This window comes from Coregonus lavaretus, assembly GCF_964263955.1.
Source record: "Coregonus lavaretus genome assembly, chromosome: 8".
NCBI lineage: Eukaryota > Metazoa > Chordata > Actinopteri > Salmoniformes > Salmonidae > Coregonus > Coregonus lavaretus.
Window position 1 is genome coordinate 36482128 of NC_139995.1, and position 22795 is coordinate 36504922.

At 43.8% G+C, this 22795-nt stretch overlaps 1 protein-coding gene and 1 pseudogene across 2 annotated transcripts in view; both read right to left on the minus strand.

Annotated features, from left to right (window-relative positions):
• The window catches only part of LOC311133277 (NADH-cytochrome b5 reductase 3-like), a 13266-nt gene extending 6789 nt beyond the window's left edge, over positions 1 to 6477 (minus strand). Inside the window, exon 1 of the mRNA XM_084166765.1 lies at positions 6349 to 6477. Within this exon, the coding sequence (XP_084022891.1) occupies positions 6349 to 6363 (15 nt within the window). The 5' untranslated portion in view covers positions 6364 to 6477. The remainder of the gene's footprint in view (positions 1 to 6348) is intronic.
• A 687-nt stretch (positions 6478 to 7164) lies between these two features.
• On the minus strand, positions 7165 to 21241 carry LOC311134032 (aminopeptidase B-like; annotated as a pseudogene). Its single transcript has 17 exons — positions 21191 to 21241; positions 19205 to 19287; positions 17255 to 17395; positions 16748 to 16983; positions 16363 to 16465; positions 16077 to 16189; positions 15729 to 15844; positions 15272 to 15596; positions 11806 to 11888; positions 9856 to 9996; positions 9349 to 9584; positions 8964 to 9066; positions 8678 to 8790; positions 8337 to 8445; positions 8011 to 8235; positions 7632 to 7773; positions 7165 to 7380 (listed from the first exon to the last, which is right to left on the minus strand). The product of its transcript is annotated as an aminopeptidase B-like (transcript).
• Positions 21242 to 22795: the final 1554 nt, after the last annotated feature.

Consider the following 22795-nt stretch of genomic DNA (forward strand, 5'->3'; position numbering starts at 1 on the left):
TTACATTGTGTTGTTTAAGTGTTCCCTTTATTTTTTTGAGCAGTGTATATACACACACACACACACATATACATATACAGTGGGGAAAAAAGTATTTAGTCAGCCACCGATTGTGCAAGTTCTCCCACTTAAAAAGATGAGAGAGGCCTGTAATTTTCATCATAGGTACACGTCAACTATGACAGACAAATTGAGAAAAAAAATCCAGGAAATCACATTGTAGGATTTTTAATGAATTTATTTGCAAATTATGATGGAAAATAAGTATTTGGTCACCTACAAACAAGCAAGATTTCTGGCTCTCACAGACCTGTAACTTCTTCTTTAAGAGGCTCCTCTGTCCTCCACTCGTTACCTGTATTAATGGCACCTGTTTGAACTTATTATCAGTATAAAAGACACCTGTCCACAACCTCAAACAGTCACACTCCAAACTCCACTATGGCCAAGACCAAAGAGCTGTCAAAGGATACCAGAAACTAAAATTGTAGACCTGCACCAGGCTGGGAAGACTGAATCTGCAATAGGTAAGCAGCTTGGTTTGAAGAAATCAACTGTGGGAGCAATTATTAGGAAATGGAAGACATACAAGACCACTGATAATCTCCCTCGATCTGGGACTCCACGCAAGATCTCACCCCGTGGGGTCAAAATGATCACAAGAACGGTGAGCAAAAATCCCAGAACCACACGGGGGGACCTAGTGAATGACCTGCAGAGAGCTGGGACCAAAGTAACAAAGCCTACCATCAGTAACACACTACGCCGCCAGGGACTCAAATCCTGCAGTGCAAGATGTGTCCCCCTGCTTAAGCCAGTACATGTCCAGGCCCGTCTGAAGTTTGCTAGAGTGCATTTGGATGATCCAGAAGAGGATTGGGAGAATGTCATATGGTCAGATGAAACCAAAATATAACTTTTTGGTAAAAACTCAACTCGTCGTGTTTGGAGACAAAGAATGCTGAGTTGCATCCAAAGAACACCATACCTACTGTGAAGCATGGGGGTGGAAACATCATGCTTTGGGGCTGTTTTTCTGCAAAGGGACCAGGACGACTGATCCGTGTAAAGGAAAGAATGAATGGGGCCATGTATCGTGAGATTTTGAGTGAAAACCTCCTTCCATCAGCAAGGGCATTGAAGATGAAACGTGGCTGAGTCTTTCAGCATGACAATGATCCCAAACACACCGCCCGGGCAACGAAGGAGTGGCTTCGTAAGAAGCATTTCAAGGTCCTGGAGTGGCCTAGCCAGTCTCCAGATCTCAACCCCATAGAAAATCTTTGGAGGGAGTTGAAAGTCCGTGTTGCCCAGCGACAGCCCCAAAACATCACTGCTCTAGAGGAGATCTGCATGGAGGAATGGGCCAAAATACCAGCAACAGTGTGTGAAAACCTTGTGAAGACTTACAGAAAACGTTTGACCTGTGTCATTGCCAACAAAGGGTATATAACAAAGTATTGAGAAACTTTTGTTATTGACCAAATACTTATTTTCCACCATAATTTGCAAATAAATTCATAAAAATCCTACAATGTGATTTTCTGGAATTTTGTTTCTCATTTTGTCTGTCATAGTTGACGTGTACCTATCATGAAAATTACAGGCCTCTCTCATCTTTTTAAGTGGGAGAACTTGCACAATTGGTGGCTGACTAAATCCTTTTTCCCCCACTGTATATATAAACCCCAGTCGTACTTTATCAAATGCCTTTTCGAAGTCTGCTATGAATAGCAGGCCTGGTTTCTCCGATTTTCCATAATGTTCTATTGTTTCCAATACTTGCCTTATATTATCTCCAATGTATCTTCCTTGTAAAAAACCTGTCTGATTAGAATGAATAATATCCGACAATACCTTTTTAATTCTATGCGCTATACATTTTGCTAGAATTTTTGCATCACAACACTGAAGTGTAAGGGGCCTCCAATTTTTTTTTATGGACTGGATCTTTATATTTTCCACTTGTATCCTGTTTCAGTAATAATGAGATCAGACCTTCTTCTTGAGTGTCAGATAATCTACCATTTACATAGGAGTGGTTAAAACATGCTAATAGCGGTCCTCTTAGTATATCAAAAAAGGTTTGGTATACTTCGACTGGTATGCCATCCAACCCTGGAGTTTTCCCAGACTTAAAGTCTTTAATTGCATCCAGAAATTACACCTCTGTAATTTCACCTTCACATGAGTCTTTGTTCATTTTACATTATCAATAGAAAAAAAATCTCTACAATTAGCTTCAGTTAGAGGAGATGGAGGCGACTGAAATGAAAACATATGCTTAAAGTACCTTGTTTCCTCCTTCAAAATATCATTTGGTGAATCATGGGTTACTCCGTCAATTGTAACCAATTTCATTAAATTATTTTTGGTAGCATTCCTATGTTGAAGATTAAAAAAGAATTTGGTGCATTTTCCCCCATATTCCATCCAGTTTGCTTTATTTTTATAATATATTACACTTGATCTTTCTTGAATAGGTTTCTCCATTTCTTTTAGTTTTTCCTCTAATTTATTCTGAGCCTTTATGTTACAGTTTTTATTGCCATCTATCTATTCTGTTAGACTTTCTATTTCCTTTGTTAGTATAAACTCTTTTGACCTAAATTGCTTTTGTTTTCGAGATGAGTACTGAATTGCATGGCCTCTAAAGGCACATTTAAAGGTGTCCCATACAATAAGGGGATTTGCTGTACCTATGTTATGTCGGAAAAAGTCAGTTATAGTTATAAATTCCTTTGTTCTAGTTAAAAATAAATTATCATCTAATAGGCTTTGATTAAATTTCCAATATCTTCGCCCACGTGGAAATTCAGTAAGAGTAATGTATATGCCAATTATATGATGGTCCGACCGCATTCTGTCCCCTATCAACACTTTTTAAACTTTTGGTGCCAACGAGAATGAGATAAGAAAGAAGTCAAGACGACTAGCTTGATTGAGTCTCCGCCATGTACAGTGGGGAGAACAAGTATTTGATACACTGCCGATTTTGCAGGTTTTCCTACTTGCAAAGCGTGTAGAGGTCTGTAATTTTTATCATAGGTACACATCAACTGTGAGAGACGGAATCTAAAACAAAAATCCAGAAAATCACATTGTATGATTTAAGTAATTAATTTGCATTTTATTGCATGACATCAGAAAAGCAGAACTTAATATTTGGTACAGAAACCTTTGTTTGCAATTACAGAGATCATATGTTTCCTGTAGGTCTTGACCAGGTTTGCACACACTGCAGCAGGGATTTTGGCCCACTCCTCCATACAGACCTTCTCCAGATCCTTCAGGTTTCGGGGCTGTCACTGGGCAATACAGACTTTCAGCTCCCTCCAAAGATTTTCTATTGGGTTCAGGTCTGGAGACTGGCTAGGCCACTCCAGGACCTTGAAATGCTTCTTACGGAGCCACTCCTTAGTTGCCCTGGCTGTGTGTTTCGAGTCATTGTCATGCTGGAAGACCCAGCCACGACCCATCTTCAATGCTTTTACTGAGGGAAGGAGGATGTTGGCCAAGATCTCACGATACATGGCCCCATTCATCCTCCCCTCAATACAGTGCAGTCGTCCTGTCCCCTTTGCAGAAAAGCATCCCCAAAGAACGATGTTTCCACCTCCATGCTTCACGGTTGGGATGGTGTTCTTGGGGTGGTACTCATCCTTCTTCTTCCTCCAAACACGGCGAGTGGAGTTTAGACCAAAAAGCTATATTTTTGTCTCATCAGACCACATGACCTTCTCCCATTCCTCCTCTGGATCATCCAGATGGTCATTGGCAAACTTCAGACGGGCCTGGACATGCGCTGGCTTGAGCAGGGGGACCTTGCGTGCGCTGCAGGATTTTAATCCATGACGGCGTAGTGTGTTACTAATGGTTTTCTTTGAGACTGTGGTCCCAGCTCTCTTCAGGTCATTGACCAGGTCCTGCCGTGTAGTTCTGGGCTGATCCCTCACCTTCCTCATGATCATTGATGCCCCACGAGGTGAGATCTTGCATGGAGCCCCAGACCGAGAGTGATTGACCGTCATCTTGAACTTCTTCCATTTTCTAATAATTGCGCCAACAGTTGTTGCCTTCTCACCAAGCTGCTTGCCTATTGTCCTGTAGCCCATCCCAGCCTTGTGCAGGTCTACAATTGTATCCCTGATGTCCTTACACAGCTCTCTGGTCTTGGCCATTGTGGAGAGGTTGGAGTCTGTTTGATTGAGTGTGTGGACAGGTGTCTTTTATACAGGTAACGAGTTCAAACAGGTGCAGTTAATACAGGTAATGAGTGGAGAACAGGAGGGCTTCTTAAAGAAAAACTAACAGGTCTGTGAGAGCCGGAATTCTTATTGGTTGGTAGGTGATCAAATACTTATGTCATGCAATAAAATGCAAATTAATTACTTAAAAATTAGATTTTCTGGAATTTTGTCCCCAGCACAAGGTGCACCTGTGTAATGATCATGCTGTTTAATCAACTTCTTGACGGGCCACCCCCAGGTGGTAATGGTAGGTAACAACACATCTGCCACGCTGATCCTCAACAAGGGGGCTCCTCAGGGGTGCGTGCTCAGTCCCCTCCTGTACTCCCTGTTCACCCATGACTGCATGGCCAGGCACGACTCCAACACCTTCATTAAGTTTGCCAATGACACAACAGTGGTAGGCCTGATCACCAACAACGATGAGACAGCCTATAGGGAGGAGGTCAGAGACCTGGCCGTGTGGTGCCAGGATAACAACCTCTCCCTCTACGTGATCAAGACAAAGGAGATGATTGTGGACTACTGGGAAAAAAAGAGGCCTGAGCACGCCCCCATTCTCATCGACAGGGCTGTAATGGAACAGGTTGAGAGCTTCAAGTTCCTTGGTGTCCACATCACCAACAAACTAAGACAGTCGTGAAGAGGGCACGACAAAGCCTATTCCCCCTCAGGAGACTGAAAAAATTTGGCGTGGGACCTCAGATCCTCAAAAAGTTATACAGCTGCACCATCGACATCATCCTGACTGGTTGCATCACCACCTGGTATGGCAACTGCTCGGCCTCCGACTGCAAGGCACTACAGAGGGTAGTGCGTACGGCCCAGTACATCACTGGGGCCAAGCTTCCTGCCATCCAGGACCTCTAAACCAGGCGGTGTCAGAGGAAGGCCCTAAGAAATTGTCAAAGACTCCAGCCACCCTAGTCATAGTAGACTGTTCTCTCTGCTACCACACGGCAAGCGGTACCGGAGTGCCAAGTCTAGGTCCAAAAGCCTTTTCAACAGCTTCTACCCCCAAGCCTCCTGAACAGCTAATCATGGCTACTCGGACTATTTGCACTGCCCCCCACCCCACCCCATCCCCCTCTTTTACGCTGCTGCTACTCTGTTTATTATTTATGCATAGTCACTTTAACTCACTTTAATGTACATATTACCTCAACTAGCCGGTGCCCCCGCATATTGACTCTGTACCGGTACCCCCTGTATATAGCCTCCCTACTGTTATTTTATTTTACTGCTGCTCTTTAGTTATTTGCTTTTATTTTTATTTTACTTAACACTTTTTTTACTTAAAAAAATAACTGCATTGTTGGTTAAGGGCTTGTAAGTAAGCATTTCACTGTAAGGTCTACTACACCGGTTGTATTCGGCGCATGTGGCAAATCTTTTTTTTTTTGATTTGATATGCCACACCTGTCAGGTGGATGGATCATCTTGGCAAAGGAGAAATGCTCACTAACAGGGATGTAAACACATTTGTGCACAACATTTGGGAGAAATAAGCTTTTTGTGCATAGAACATTTCTGGGATCTTTTATTTCAGCTCATGAAACCAACACTTTATTTTACTTATATTTTTGTTCAGTCAATTATGGTATTGGCAATTGTCTAAGGTGAAATAAGCTTCATTTGTTTGCTTAGAAGGCTGTTAACACGGTGACAGATGTACCAGCACAGTTGGTTGCTTGGCTGACAGCTAGCCAAGATGAGTCGCCTGCACAAGTTTACAACATGAGTTAAAACATTTATTAGCCGGATGTACAGGATACACATGGTATACACTGTCCAACGAAATGCTTACTATACTTGAGTCACTTAGCTAACTGTACTAGGCTAGTTTGTGATATTTTAAATCAGGTCAATCTCAGAGCCAAATCTTCCAATTATGTGCATTTACTTTGACATAATATGACCAGTTAAGGGCAGATAAATTATCTGACAGTGAGTGACAGTTGCAGTGCCTTGTTACTGCTCTGTTTAACTTATCAAAGTACCGTTAGCGAACGTTAGCTGACTGGCTAATTTACTACTATCACAGATAAAAGGTGAAACCAAAGCAACCCTGGAAATAATTTCGACAGGATATTCTTACCAATGCGTACTTCATGGCGATTCTGAATCCTCAGAGCAAGGTCACATTGGTGAAGCGAAGAAGTACTTGGCTATCTAGTTAGCTTCTCATCAAAGAAGCCACACCTCAAAAAGAATTGAGTTGTGGGAGGGCGTATTTAGCGGTTACACCAAATATGTACAACTTCCGTTGGAGAGAAGCAGAAATGCCACTAACAGGGATGTAAACAAATTTGTGCACAAAATTTGAGAGAAATCAGCTTTTTGTGTGTATGGAACATTTCTGGGATCTTTTATTTCAGCTCATGAAACATGGGACCAACACTTTACATGTTGCGTTTATATTTTTGTTCAGTGTAGTAAAATAAAGTATACAGTTAATGGCGAATAGGGAATGAAAGCAATAATATACATTGAATCTTTCAGGGGAAAAACACCAACCACTACAGATTTACTTCAAAATAATGTATTTTTACTGTTTGGAACAGTTTAAAATACAGCTTAGTTTGGATGAAAAAACACAATCAAACTGTTTTCCAACATACTCAATACATCTAAGTAGTAATTTAATTTTTCCTTAAATCCACTTTTTGTAAAAAGATAATAATAATCATAAATACAGCTTAATTATGGTCTTAAGCCCTCCCACAGTATGCAAAGAATTTACCATACAAGCTCCATGTGAAATATGTAAAATTGCCTCTTTTCCTGTGACACTGACCAGGCTACAGAAAAAACAAGATGATATTGGCATCTCAACCTGACCTGGTACAGTACATTTAAGGAACGGAGGCCATCTAAAAAGTACTGGGAAAGACCACTACTGCTACTCCTCCTCTATAATATCTCTAGGCCAGGGTTAGCTAGACTACACTCTGGATCTCATGTTCAGCTCCTATGATGACACTCAGGCGATGATCTTCTTGACGTAGTTGCGGACATTTACGTGGAGCTGATGTGAGGTGGCACTGAAGATCTCTGTGGCCAGAGCCCTGGTCTCCTCCGATCCATTCCACAGTGCACGGTACACAAGCAGTGTGTACATCTGTTTCCCCTGGGAGCAAGATACAATGAAACTATCTATTTATTCATATATTATTGCTAAGATACTACTATTTACATGATCTTTTAAGATACTTGAAAAACACTAATTTAACTTTAAACTGACACAAAAAAACAAACATCTGCTATATCATAAATATATACATTATATTTACTATAATAAAACATTAAACTGGCCTAAAACACTTGCTTGACAAATACTGTAATTGATGGTTGAGGACCAAATGCATTTGTTTTTCTAACCTGGCAGCTGAGTAAGCTGCGCACATGTTGATATCCTGGCTGGTGCTGATTCTTGGAAATTATCTGGGCCCAGCGCAGTCGTAGCTCAGCGTTGTTTGACTTATGATGTGAGGGTACTGCTCCTCCAGTTTCTCCATATTACCTTATCAAAGTAAGAGTGAAGGTACATGATTGGTGTGACTAATTTTAAAAGTACTTTACGCACATCCAGACTTACAGGTGCAATGTACAAAACATAAAGTAATGAAATAAAGAATAGATAGATATCCGCACACTGATGAATTGGGGTGAATCACATACTGGTAAATCACATGTATATCCAGTACAATGATAGTGCTAGGGGTATCAGTGCAGAAGTGTTGCTACCATCGTGTCCTACCTCTAGGAAGTGGGGACTTCTCTATGATCTTCTCCAGGAAATAGACAGTCTGGTAAGTCTTCCAAGCCTGGATGTTGGTCTTCTTGATGCTGGCCATATCCAGGCCCTCGACAGCCCACAGCTCTGACAGCTGCTCAGTAGGCTTCATCAGGCTCTGGCCAGCCGACAAGTCAGGGAGATAGGGAGGCCAACCAGGCACATTGAGCCAGCTATCAAACTCCAGACCTAGCAAAGGAACCACAGGGAGAGTGAGAGGTCAGTTTGCTGTTACAAGCTCACTCTCATGCTTAAAGACACGGTCTACAGTCAACTACACTGCCTTTTACCCTCAATCTTGTGCACTCCTTTCTTCTTCAGGTCAGGGAAATACTCCAGGAAGAACTCCAGGGCATCCTCTGCCATAACACTGTGGAACTTGAACCTGTCAATATAGGCCTGTGAGAAGAAACACCCACATGTCAGACTGTTGCCCTCATACCCTCCCATGTACTCTCTGCAAAATAGCCTACTACGTGCAAGAAGCCTTCATTTCTGTCAAGTAGGACAGTCAGGAGAGGGATGGTGCTTATGTAATAACCTTTAAAAAATGTTCTATCAAGCAGACATTCTTAGTGTGTTTACTGATGAGTAGCACAGTAATATATACAGAATGAAAAGTAACAGTAACGTTGAGGAAGGCATTGAAACAACTCTGGTCGCCAGCCAGGTGGGCCAGGTAGGAGACAAAACAGAAGCCCTTCTCATAGGACGTGTCATTGTAGGTGTCATCAGGGTAAACACCGGAGGGAGGGGAGAAAATACAGATGACATTTGTTGCTTTAACTTGAGTAGTCGTGATCGAGTGTATCAGTTCTTTTGGGTCTGCAGCTTAAGGCAAAATCTCAGTCGGTTGAACTACTAATTAAATTGGACATGGCCTTAGCAGTAAAGGGTAAATGTAAGCCAAGTCTGACCTGGTTTGATCTTCACATGCAGTTTGTTGAGTGGGTGGTCCTTTGCTGTGTTGTCTGAGTAAAGCCCTCCCAGTCGCTGCCTCCAGACTAGAGTAGGCCTCTCCTGCAAATAACAACAACCCAATACACATCAGGGCTTTGAAAGAGATAATACAGCCAGGTGTGCACGTTTACTTTGGAGACAAAAAACAAATAGCTGTGTAGACAACCCCTGTTAACTTTCAAATGGAAAAAGTTGTGGGACTTGAGGATGAGCCCATCATACTATGTGAGGCAAAGTCAGTCTACAGTCTACTGCAAAACACTTTGACAAAGTGATGTACTGTGCTGATATAGAAAAGGCTTTATAAAATAAATGTCATTTATTAAATTGACAGTATCTTACTGTAGTGCTCCCTGCACACCCGGCGCTGGGCGTACATGGTGAAGCCCTCGTTGAGCCAGAAGTCGCCCCAGTTGCCATTGGTTACCAGGTTACCGAACCAGCTGTGACAGATCTCGTGCACAATGACGTCAGCAAGCGAGCGGTCTCCGGCCAGGATGCAGGTGGTGATGAAGGTGAGGCAGGGATTCTCCATACCCCCGAAGGGGAACAACGGCGGCTTGAACAGCACGTCATACCTGACGGGCAGAACCAATGATGTAGCTGTATGTCTATAAGCAGAAGAAGTCATGTCACTGCAAGCTCCAAGTCGGTGGTCACCATCCCTAGTCATCGAAAGAGCTACAGAGTGCATTGACTTTTCAACTAATCAAATTCTTGTTGAGCTGTTGTCAGGTCTGGTGTTTTAGTCCAGTGCTGGAACAAAATCCACACGCTGTAGCTCTTCAGAACCAGGGTTGTTGACTGACCACTGAAGTATTGGACATATTGTTTATTGGGGAATCTCACCTTCCCCAGATGTAGGGTCCAAATAGTTTCTCCCCAACGACCAGGAACTCCTCGATGACTCTGTCATACTCCTGCTTGGCTGCCTGCAGCAGGCATGGCTCTGTCCACACTCGGGTCCTAAAAAATACAGAATTACAATGACTACCAGGTATTGAAACGCCATAGGCAAACACTATCGTGCATATTCTTCAGCAGCATTATATAGCCTCTAAGTGGAAAGTGCAGTTTTTACTCAAGTTCAAAGTCCATTGAAGTTGAACTTTCATCCTGCTATTTGATTCTCATCTCTCTATTCAGTCTGAAACTGAGATTGCATGTTGTGGTTCAATGATCAACACACCCAGGTTATGGTATCGATAAATGCTTTTGACAGGAGAGGAATATTGACTGTCCTGTACGTAACCTCAGGTCTATAATACATGCCATTTAGCAGATGTTTTTATCCAAAGCGACTTACAGTCACACTTGCATACATTTATACGTATGGGTGGTCCCAGGAATCGAATCCACTATCCTGGCGTAACACGCACCAGGCTCTACCAACTGAGCTACAGAGGACCACATTTACATTTACATTTACGTCATTTAGCAGACGCTCTTATCCAGAGCGACTTACAAAAAGGTGCATTCACCTTATAGCCAGTGGGATAACCACTTTACAATGTTATTTTTTTTTTTCTTTTGGGGGGGGGATGGGTTGGGGTAAGGGGGGGGGGGTAGAATGATTACTTTATCCTATCCCAGGTATTCCTTAAAGAGGTGGGGTTTCAAATGTCTCCGGAAGGTGGTGAGTGACTCCGCTGTCCTGGCGTCGTGAGGGAGCTTGTTCCACCATTGGGGTGCCAGAGCAGCGAACAGTTTTGACTGGGCTGAGCGGGAACTATGCTTCCGCAGAGGTAGGGGAGCCAGCAGGCCAGAGGTGGATGAACGCAATGCCCTCGTTTGGGTGTAGGGAAAGATCAGAGCCTGAAGGTACGGAGGTGCCGTTCCCCTCACAGCTCCGTAGGCAAGCACCATGGTCTTGTAGCAGATGCGAGCTTCAACTGGAAGCCAGTGGAGTGTGCGGAGGAGCGGGGTGACGTGAGAGAACTTGGGAAGGTTGAACACCAGACGGGCTGCGGCATTCTGGATGAGTTGTAGGGGTTTAATGGCACAGGCAGGGAGCCCAGCCAACAGCGAGTTGCAGTAATCCAGACGGGAGATGACAAGTGCCTGGATTAGGACCTGTGCCGCTTCCTTTGTAAGGCAGGGTCGTACTCTCCGAATGTTGTAGAGCATGAACCTACAGGATCGGGTCACCGCCTTGATGTTAGCGGAGAACGACAGGGTGTTGTCCAGGGTCACGCCAAGGCTCTTCGCACTCTGGGAGGAGGACACAACGGAGTTGTCAACCGTGATGGCGAGATCATGGAACAGGCAGTCCTTCCCCGGGAGGAAGAGCAGCTCCGTCTTGCCAAGGTTCAGCTTGAGGTGGTGTTCCGTCATCCATACTGATATGTCTGCCAGACATGCAGAGATGCGATTCGCCACCTGGTTATCAGAAGGGGGAAAGGAGAAGATTAGTTGTGTGTCGTCAGCGTAGCAATGATAGGAGAGGCCATGTGAGGATATGACAGAGCCAAGTGACTTGGTGTATAGCGAGAATAGGAGAGGGCCTAGAACTGAGCCCTGGGGGACACCAGTGGTGAGAGCACGTGGTGCGGAGACAGCTTCTCGCCACGCCACTTGGTAGGAGTGACCGGTCAGGTAGGACGCAATCCAAGAGTGAGCCGCGCCGGAGATGCCCAGCTCGGAGAGGGTGGAGAGGAGGATCTGATGGTTCACAGTATCAAAGGCAGCAGACAGGTCTAGAAGGACAAGAGCACTACTAGAAGCAGAATACTTGACACTATCAAAATATGCTCCTTACTTGGCCTAAAAAAACTTGGCAAACTGTAAAGAGATTTAGACAGTTCAGCATCCAAGGCCTGGCCCTGGGTGAAGATGTAGGGCTTGGCTTTCCAAGCCGTCTGCTCTGATTCCAGCCAGCACACCTAGTGGGTCAGGGGGGGCAGAGAGACCAGGGCTTGAGTGTGATGGTAGGGGCACACGTTACCTTCACAGCAGATGAGTAGGGGCTCTCAATCAAGGGCTCCTTCTTCTCGCCAGCCTGGGCAGGCTCCAGCCATGACATCTACAGATGTACGCTGGGTTTAATAAGGGTGGTGCAGTGGTTTAGTGAGAACCACTGTTTTTTCATGAATAGGCACTCGTGTTGCACATAAAAAATACTTGCAAGAAATTAAGTGAAACTAAAATCATGCAACGCTGCTGGCTATAAATTATTAACGCATAGACAACCTAGTTGATCTAATTTCAAAAGAAAAAGGTTTTCAATAATCTTTACTGTATGGGTTACAGCAGGGGTGTTCAACAGTTTCTTGCCCAGGGACCCCCTCCCAGGCAAACCGGCGGCCCAGGGACCCCCATCATACGTTAGCACATTTTCACATCTTATCATCAGGTGAATAATAATGGCAAGGAGAAGTAATCAACATCGCAATGAATAGATTTGGTAGATAGTTTTTCATTATTTTGACCTTCCCACATTATAACTGGAAGAGGAAGTGTCAACTGTAACACAGCCTATTAGCTTGAAAGGTAACTCCAAAAACATTTTAGCTAAGAGCAGCTGTTTAAACAAAGGTTAGCCATGTGTTGGCAAAAATGAATGTCCAAGTCAAGAACGCTTAAAGCAGCCAGCGGCACTTGCTGCACTGGTAACCTTTTGCGGGTGTTTTTTCAAAGCCTATGTCAGATATACCACTAAGTGTAATTGGCTTCAATGAGTGTAATTTGCTCAATATTAGGAGTTGAGAAATAAAGTTAACATCATTAGAAATAATATATTCTCCTCTTTTCTACTGTAGGTATGTAATTCACAATTAGTTTATTCTGTTGTTGCTAGCGATATTCATAAAAACATTTTAAAATATTATATTTATTTTATTTATTTAAACAAAACAAAATTTGCGGACTGCCTGCAGTACCCCCAGTTGAATACCAGGGATTGTAGGTTCTAATCACTGAGCTATAAGGAGGTTCTAATAGAGTACAACAGTATGAGTCAAAATACCCATAAAACCTAGTGGTCAAACAAGGAAATGGTTCCAGTTTTTTCCACCATTCATTTTTCCCATAGGGGATTTTAGAAACAATGAAAATAAGGGCTTTGTTTCACATAGGCTTACCCTGGCATGATGTTTTGATAACCATGTAAATCTCTCTAGGACAAGGTGACTTTTATCAATATATTCACCTGTATTTAACCCCAAAAAATTTAACGCTAATTTGCTGCTATCATAAAGAACTATACTGAACAAAAATATAAATGCAACATGTAAAGTGTTGGTCCCATGTTTCATGAGCTGAAATAAAAGACACTAGACATTTTTCAGATGCACAAAAAGCTTATTTCTCTCAAATGTTGTGCACAAATTTGCTTACATCCGTGTTAGTGAGCATTTCTCCTCTGTTAAGATAATCCATCCACCTGACAGATATCAAGAAGCTGATTAAGAAGATGATTAAACAGCATGATCATTACACTGGTGCTGAGGACAATAAAAGGCCAGTTTTGTCACAACACAATGCCACAGCTGTCTCAAGTTTTGCGGAAGAGTGCAATTGGCATGTTGACTGCAGGAATGTCCACCAGAGCTGTTGCCAGAGAATTGAATGTTCATTTCTCTACCATAAGCCGCCTCCAACGTCATTTTAGAGAATTTGGCAGTACGTCCAACCGGCCTCACAACCGCAGACCATGTGTAATTTAGCCAGGACCTCCACATCCGGCTTCTTCTGAGACCAGCCACCCAGACAGCTGATGAAACTGTGGGTTTGCACAACTGAAGAATTTCTGCACAAACTGTCAGAAACCATCTCAGGGAAGCTCACCTGCGTGCTGGTCATCCTCATCAGGGTCTTGACCTGACTGCAGTTTGGCATCGTAACAGACTTTAGTTGGCAAATGCTCACCTTCGATGGCCATTAGCACGCTGGAGAAGTGTGCTCTTCACATATGAATCCCGGTTTCAACTGTACCGGGCAGATGGCAGACAGCATAGCATGTATGCCGTTGTGTGGGTGAGCGCTTTTCTGACATCAACGTTGTGAACAGAGTGCCCCATGGTGGCGGTGGGGTTATGGTATGGGCAGGCATAAGCTTCGAACAGCGAACACAATAGCATTTTATCGATGGCAATTTGAATGCACAGAGATACCGTGACGAGATCATGAGGCCCATTGACGTGCCATTCATCCACCGCCATCACCTCATGTTTCAGCATGATAATGCATGGCCCCATGTTGCAAAGATCTGTACACAATTCCTGGAAGCTGAACATTTCCTAGTTCTTCCAAGGCCTGCATACTCACTAGACATGTCACCCATTGAGCATGTTTGGGATGCTCTGAATCGACGGGTACGACCACGTGTTCCAGTTCCTGCCAATATCCAACAACTTCACACAGCCATTGAAGAGGAGTTGGACAACATTCCACAGGCCACAATCAACAGCCGGATCAACTCTATGCGAAGGAGATGTGTCGCGCTGCATGAGGCAAATGGTGGTCACACCAGATACTGACTGGTTTTCTGATCCACGGCCCTACTTTCTTTTTTTAAAGGTATATGTGACCAACAGATGCATATCTGTATTCCCAGTCATGTGAAATCCATAGATTAGGGCCGAATGAATTTATTTCAATTGACTGATTTCCTTATATGAACTGTAACTCAGTAAAATCTTTGAAATTGTTGCATGCTGCATTTATATTTTTGTTCAGTGTATAAATGCCATTATGATCTGGACGAGACTGACGAATCGAGGCAAATGTAAGAATCTCTGGATTAACTATCTAATGTGTACATAAATTTAGTAACGAAGAAATTGGCTACATTTCTTTAAATTGACAATTCTGTGAACTGTCTTGTGCAAGTTTTAAATTGACACAATACCTGTTAGCAAAGGTGTCAGCTAGAGATGACGTGCAGGAGCTTGCAGGGATTTGTAATCTTGCATGATGTCTACTTTGACGCTAATTAGCATTTTCGAATCAGAGTAAATTGAGATTAATATATTGACATGTCACCTTGTCACATGGTTATCAAAACGTCAAGCCAGGGTAAGCCGACACAAAACACTGCCCTTATTTTAAGTGTTTCTAAAATTCCCTATGGGGGAAATGAATGGTAGAAAAACGATTGGAACCATTTCCGTTTGATCACTAGGTTTTATGGGTATTGTGATTCCTTCACCGTGGGACTCTATAGAAATAATTTCTGAGGAACCAATCATCTCTAAATAACAGGTCTACTTCCGTGGTTGATAGGTAGATTGGTTCTAGTTAGGACGGGTGAATGACGTTCTCTTACCCCTGGTCCATCGGAGGCAACATACTTGACCACTAATCGAAACTCCTCAATTATACATGGTGATGGGACATTTACAACCAGGGTGGTGCCATAAGTGGTGAAGTTGCGCGTGAGAAATTCTACTTTAACCAAATCCGAATCATCTTCACTTCGGCAGTAGGACACCTCTTGCATTGAGAGAGAGGGGTGAATGTCCAACAGTAACTCGCTTTGAGAATCTTGGATGCATTTCAGCTGAAGCGTTTCAGTTCCTCTCAAAGTTCTCTTCTCGAAGTCTACGCTTAGATCCAAGTGGAAGTGTTTTATCTTGAATTGACCAAAGCTCCTCTGCTAGATTGGTGTGCAGCATGAGAGATCTTTCCATATTGAATGAATGGGTAAATGTGATTTTTCCTCAAACTATTAGCTGTCGCCGCGTCTCATGCTTAAAGACACGGTCTACAGTCAACTACACTGCCTTTTACCCTCAATCTTGTGCACTCCTTTCTTCTTCAGGTCAGGGAAATACTCCAGGAAGAACTCCAGGGCATCCTCTGCCATAACACTGTGGAACTTGAACCTGTCAATATAGGCCTGTGAGAAGAAACACCCACATGTCAGACTGTTGCCCTCATACCCTCCCATGTACTCTCTGCAAAATAGCCTACTACGTGCAAGAAGCCTTCATTTCTGTCAAGTAGGACAGTCAGGAGAGGGATGGTGCTTATGTAATAACCTTTAAAAAATGTTCTATCAAGCAGACATTCTTAGTGTGTTTACTGATGAGTAGCACAGTAATATATACAGAATGAAAAGTAACAGTAACGTTGAGGAAGGCATTGAAACAACTCTGGTCGCCAGCCAGGTGGGCCAGGTAGGAGACAAAACAGAAGCCCTTCTCATAGGACGTGTCATTGTAGGTGTCATCAGGGTAAACACCGGAGGGAGGGGAGAAAATACAGATGACATTTGTTGCTTTAACTTGAGTAGTCGTGATCGAGTGTATCAGTTCTTTTGGGTCTGCAGCTTAAGGCAAAATCTCAGTCGGTTGAACTACTAATTAAATTGGACATGGCCTTAGCAGTAAAGGGTAAATGTAAGCCAAGTCTGACCTGGTTTGATCTTCACATGCAGTTTGTTGAGTGGGTGGTCCTTTGCTGTGTTGTCTGAGTAAAGCCCTCCCAGTCGCTGCCTCCAGACTAGAGTAGGCCTCTCCTGCAAATAACAACAACCCAATACACATCAGGGCTTTGAAAGAGATAATACAGCCAGGTGTGCACGTTTACTTTGGAGACAAAAAACAAATAGCTGTGTAGACAACCCCTGTTAACTTTCAAATGGAAAAAGTTGTGGGACTTGAGGATGAGCCCATCATACTATGTGAGGCAAAGTCAGTCTACAGTCTACTGCAAAACACTTTGACAAAGTGATGTACTGTGCTGATATAGAAAAGGCTTTATAAAATAAATGTCATTTATTAAATTGACAGTATCTTACTGTAGTGCTCCCTGCACACCCGGCGCTGGGCGTACATGGTGAAGCCCTCGTTGAGCCAGAAGTCGCCCCAGTTGCCATTGGTTACCAGGTTACCGAACCAGCTGTGACAGATCTCGTGCACAATGACGTCAGCAAGCGAGCGGTCTCCGGCCAGGATGCAGGTGGTGATGAAGGTGAGGCAGGGATTCTCCATACCCCCGAAGGGGAACAACGGCGGCTTGAACAGCACGTCATACCTGACGGGCAGAACCAATGATGTAGCTGTATGTCTATAAGCAGAAGAAGTCATGTCACTGCAAGCTCCAAGTCGGTGGTCACCATCCCTAGTCATCGAAAGAGCTACAGAGTGCATTGACTTTTCAACTAATCAAATTCTTGTTGAGCTGTTGTCAGGTCTGGTGTTTTAGTCCAGTGCTGGAACAAAATCCACACGCTGTAGCTCTTCAGAACCAGGGTTGTTGACTGACCACTGAAGTATTGGACATATTGTTTATTGGGGAATCTCACCTTCCCCAGATGTAGGGTCCAAATAGTTTCTCCCCAACGACCAGGAACTCCTCGATGACTCTGTCATACTCCTGCTTGGCTGCCTGCAGCAGGCATGGCTCTGTCCACACTCGGGTCCTAAAAAATACAGAATTACAATGACTACCAGGTATTGAAACGCCATAGGCAAACACTATCGTGCATATTCTTCAGCAGCATTATATAGCCTCTAAGTGGAAAGTGCAGTTTTTACTCAAGTTCAAAGTCCATTGAAGTTGAACTTTCATCCTGCTATTTGATTCTCATCTCTCTATTCAGTCTGAAACTGAGATTGCATGTTGTGGTTCAATGATCAACACACCCAGGTTATGGTATCGATAAATGCTTTTGACAGGAGAGGAATATTGACTGTCCTGTACGTAACCTCAGGTCTATAATACATGCCATTTAGCAGATGTTTTTATCCAAAGCGACTTACAGTCACACTTGCATACATTTATACGTATGGGTGGTCCCAGGAATCGAATCCACTATCCTGGCGTAACACGCACCAGGCTCTACCAACTGAGCTACAGAGGACCACATTTACATTTACATTTACGTCATTTAGCAGACGCTCTTATCCAGAGCGACTTACAAAAAGGTGCATTCACCTTATAGCCAGTGGGATAACCACTTTACAATGTTATTTTTTTTTTTCTTTTGGGGGGGGGGATGGGTTGGGGTAAGGGGGGGGGGTAGAATGATTACTTTATCCTATCCCAGGTATTCCTTAAAGAGGTGGGGTTTCAAATGTCTCCGGAAGGTGGTGAGTGACTCCGCTGTCCTGGCGTCGTGAGGGAGCTTGTTCCACCATTGGGGTGCCAGAGCAGCGAACAGTTTTGACTGGGCTGAGCGGGAACTATGCTTCCGCAGAGGTAGGGGAGCCAGCAGGCCAGAGGTGGATGAACGCAATGCCCTCGTTTGGGTGTAGGGAAAGATCAGAGCCTGAAGGTACGGAGGTGCCGTTCCCCTCACAGCTCCGTAGGCAAGCACCATGGTCTTGTAGCAGATGCGAGCTTCAACTGGAAGCCAGTGGAGTGTGCGGAGGAGCGGGGTGACGTGAGAGAACTTGGGAAGGTTGAACACCAGACGGGCTGCGGCATTCTGGATGAGTTGTAGGGGTTTAATGGCACAGGCAGGGAGCCCAGCCAACAGCGAGTTGCAGTAATCCAGACGGGAGATGACAAGTGCCTGGATTAGGACCTGTGCCGCTTCCTTTGTAAGGCAGGGTCGTACTCTCCGAATGTTGTAGAGCATGAACCTACAGGATCGGGTCACCGCCTTGATGTTAGCGGAGAACGACAGGGTGTTGTCCAGGGTCACGCCAAGGCTCTTCGCACTCTGGGAGGAGGACACAACGGAGTTGTCAACCGTGATGGCGAGATCATGGAACAGGCAGTCCTTCCCCGGGAGGAAGAGCAGCTCCGTCTTGCCAAGGTTCAGCTTGAGGTGGTGTTCCGTCATCCATACTGATATGTCTGCCAGACATGCAGAGATGCGATTCGCCACCTGGTTATCAGAAGGGGGAAAGGAGAAGATTAGTTGTGTGTCGTCAGCGTAGCAATGATAGGAGAGGCCATGTGAGGATATGACAGAGCCAAGTGACTTGGTGTATAGCGAGAATAGGAGAGGGCCTAGAACTGAGCCCTGGGGGACACCAGTGGTGAGAGCACGTGGTGCGGAGACAGCTTCTCGCCACGCCACTTGGTAGGAGTGACCGGTCAGGTAGGACGCAATCCAAGAGTGAGCCGCGCCGGAGATGCCCAGCTCGGAGAGGGTGGAGAGGAGGATCTGATGGTTCACAGTATCAAAGGCAGCAGACAGGTCTAGAAGGACAAGAGCACTACTAGAAGCAGAATACTTGACACTATCAAAATATGCTCCTTACTTGGCCTAAAAAAACTTGGCAAACTGTAAAGAGATTTAGACAGTTCAGCATCCAAGGCCTGGCCCTGGGTGAAGATGTAGGGCTTGGCTTTCCAAGCCGTCTGCTCTGATTCCAGCCAGCACACCTAGTGGGTCAGGGGGGGCAGAGAGACCAGGGCTTGAGTGTGATGGTAGGGGCACACGTTACCTTCACAGCAGATGAGTAGGGGCTCTCAATCAAGGGCTCCTTCTTCTCGCCAGCCTGGGCAGGCTCCAGCCATGACATCTACAGATGTACGCTGGGTTTAATAAGGGTGGTGCAGTGGTTTAGTGAGAACCACTGTTTTTTCATGAATAGGCACTCGTGTTGCACATAAAAAATACTTGCAAGAAATTAAGTGAAACTAAAATCATGCAACGCTGCTGGCTATAAATTATTAACGCATAGACAACCTAGTTGATCTAATTTCAAAAGAAAAAGGTTTTCAATAATCTTTACTGTATGGGTTACAGCAGGGGTGTTCAACAGTTTCTTGCCCAGGGACCCCCTCCCAGGCAAACCGGCGGCCCAGGGACCCCCATCATACGTTAGCACATTTTCACATCTTATCATCAGGTGAATAATAATGGCAAGGAGAAGTAATCAACATCGCAATGAATAGATTTGGTAGATAGTTTTTCATTATTTTGACCTTCCCACATTATAACTGGAAGAGGAAGTGTCAACTGTAACACAGCCTATTAGCTTGAAAGGTAACTCCAAAAACATTTTAGCTAAGAGCAGCTGTTTAAACAAAGGTTAGCCATGTGTTGGCAAAAATGAATGTCCAAGTCAAGAACGCTTAAAGCAGCCAGCGGCACTTGCTGCACTGGTAACCTTTTGCGGGTGTTTTTTCAAAGCCTATGTCAGATATACCACTAAGTGTAATTGGCTTCAATGAGTGTAATTTGCTCAATATTAGGAGTTGAGAAATAAAGTTAACATCATTAGAAATAATATATTCTCCTCTTTTCTACTGTAGGTATGTAATTCACAATTAGTTTATTCTGTTGTTGCTAGCGATATTCATAAAAACATTTTAAAATATTATATTTATTTTATTTATTTAAACAAAACAAAATTTGCGGACTGCCTGCAGTACCCCCAGTTGAATACCAGGGATTGTAGGTTCTAATCACTGAGCTATAAGGAGGTTCTAATAGAGTACAACAGTATGAGTCAAAATACCCATAAAACCTAGTGGTCAAACAAGGAAATGGTTCCAGTTTTTTCCACCATTCATTTTTCCCATAGGGGATTTTAGAAACAATGAAAATAAGGGCTTTGTTTCACATAGGCTTACCCTGGCATGATGTTTTGATAACCATGTAAATCTCTCTAGGACAAGGTGACTTTTATCAATATATTCACCTGTATTTAACCCCAAAAAATGTAACGCTAATTTGCTGCTATCATAAAGAACTATACTGAACAAAAATATAAATGCAACATGTAAAGTGTTGGTCCCATGTTTCATGAGCTGAAATAAAAGACACTAGACATTTTTCAGATGCACAAAAAGCTTATTTCTCTCAAATGTTGTGCACAAATTTGCTTACATCCGTGTTAGTGAGCATTTCTCCTCTGTTAAGATAATCCATCCACCTGACAGATATCAAGAAGCTGATTAAGAAGATGATTAAACAGCATGATCATTACACTGGTGCTGAGGACAATAAAAGGCCAGTTTTGTCACAACACAATGCCACAGCTGTCTCAAGTTTTGCGGAAGAGTGCAATTGGCATGTTGACTGCAGGAATGTCCACCAGAGCTGTTGCCAGAGAATTGAATGTTCATTTCTCTACCATAAGCCGCCTCCAACGTCATTTTAGAGAATTTGGCAGTACGTCCAACCGGCCTCACAACCGCAGACCATGTGTAATTTAGCCAGGACCTCCACATCCGGCTTCTTCTGAGACCAGCCACCCAGACAGCTGATGAAACTGTGGGTTTGCACAACTGAAGAATTTCTGCACAAACTGTCAGAAACCATCTCAGGGAAGCTCACCTGCGTGCTGGTCATCCTCATCAGGGTCTTGACCTGACTGCAGTTTGGCATCGTAACAGACTTTAGTTGGCAAATGCTCACCTTCGATGGCCATTAGCACGCTGGAGAAGTGTGCTCTTCACATATGAATCCCGGTTTCAACTGTACCGGGCAGATGGCAGACAGCATAGCATGTATGCCGTTGTGTGGGTGAGCGCTTTTCTGACATCAACGTTGTGAACAGAGTGCCCCATGGTGGCGGTGGGGTTATGGTATGGGCAGGCATAAGCTTCGAACAGCGAACACAATAGCATTTTATCGATGGCAATTTGAATGCACAGAGATACCGTGACGAGATCATGAGGCCCATTGACGTGCCATTCATCCACCGCCATCACCTCATGTTTCAGCATGATAATGCATGGCCCCATGTTGCAAAGATCTGTACACAATTCCTGGAAGCTGAACATTTCCTAGTTCTTCCAAGGCCTGCATACTCACTAGACATGTCACCCATTGAGCATGTTTGGGATGCTCTGAATCGACGGGTACGACCACGTGTTCCAGTTCCTGCCAATATCCAACAACTTCACACAGCCATTGAAGAGGAGTTGGACAACATTCCACAGGCCACAATCAACAGCCGGATCAACTCTATGCGAAGGAGATGTGTCGCGCTGCATGAGGCAAATGGTGGTCACACCAGATACTGACTGGTTTTCTGATCCACGGCCCTACTTTCTTTTTTTAAAGGTATATGTGACCAACAGATGCATATCTGTATTCCCAGTCATGTGAAATCCATAGATTAGGGCCGAATGAATTTATTTCAATTGACTGATTTCCTTATATGAACTGTAACTCAGTAAAATCTTTGAAATTGTTGCATGCTGCATTTATATTTTTGTTCAGTGTATAAATGCCATTATGATCTGGACGAGACTGACGAATCGAGGCAAATGTAAGAATCTCTGGATTAACTATCTAATGTGTACATAAATTTAGTAACGAAGAAATTGGCTACATTTCTTTAAATTGACAATTCTGTGAACTGTCTTGTGCAAGTTTTAAATTGACACAATACCTGTTAGCAAAGGTGTCAGCTAGAGATGACGTGCAGGAGCTTGCAGGGATTTGTAATCTTGCATGATGTCTACTTTGACGCTAATTAGCATTTTCGAATCAGAGTAAATTGAGATTAATATATTGACATGTCACCTTGTCACATGGTTATCAAAACGTCAAGCCAGGGTAAGCCGACACAAAACACTGCCCTTATTTTAAGTGTTTCTAAAATTCCCTATGGGGGAAATGAATGGTAGAAAAACGATTGGAACCATTTCCGTTTGATCACTAGGTTTTATGGGTATTGTGATTCCTTCACCGTGGGACTCTATAGAAATAATTTCTGAGGAACCAATCATCTCTAAATAACAGGTCTACTTCCGTGGTTGATAGGTAGATTGGTTCTAGTTAGGACGGGTGAATGACGTTCTCTTACCCCTGGTCCATCGGAGGCAACATACTTGACCACTAATCGAAACTCCTCAATTATACATGGTGATGGGACATTTACAACCAGGGTGGTGCCATAAGTGGTGAAGTTGCGCGTGAGAAATTCTACTT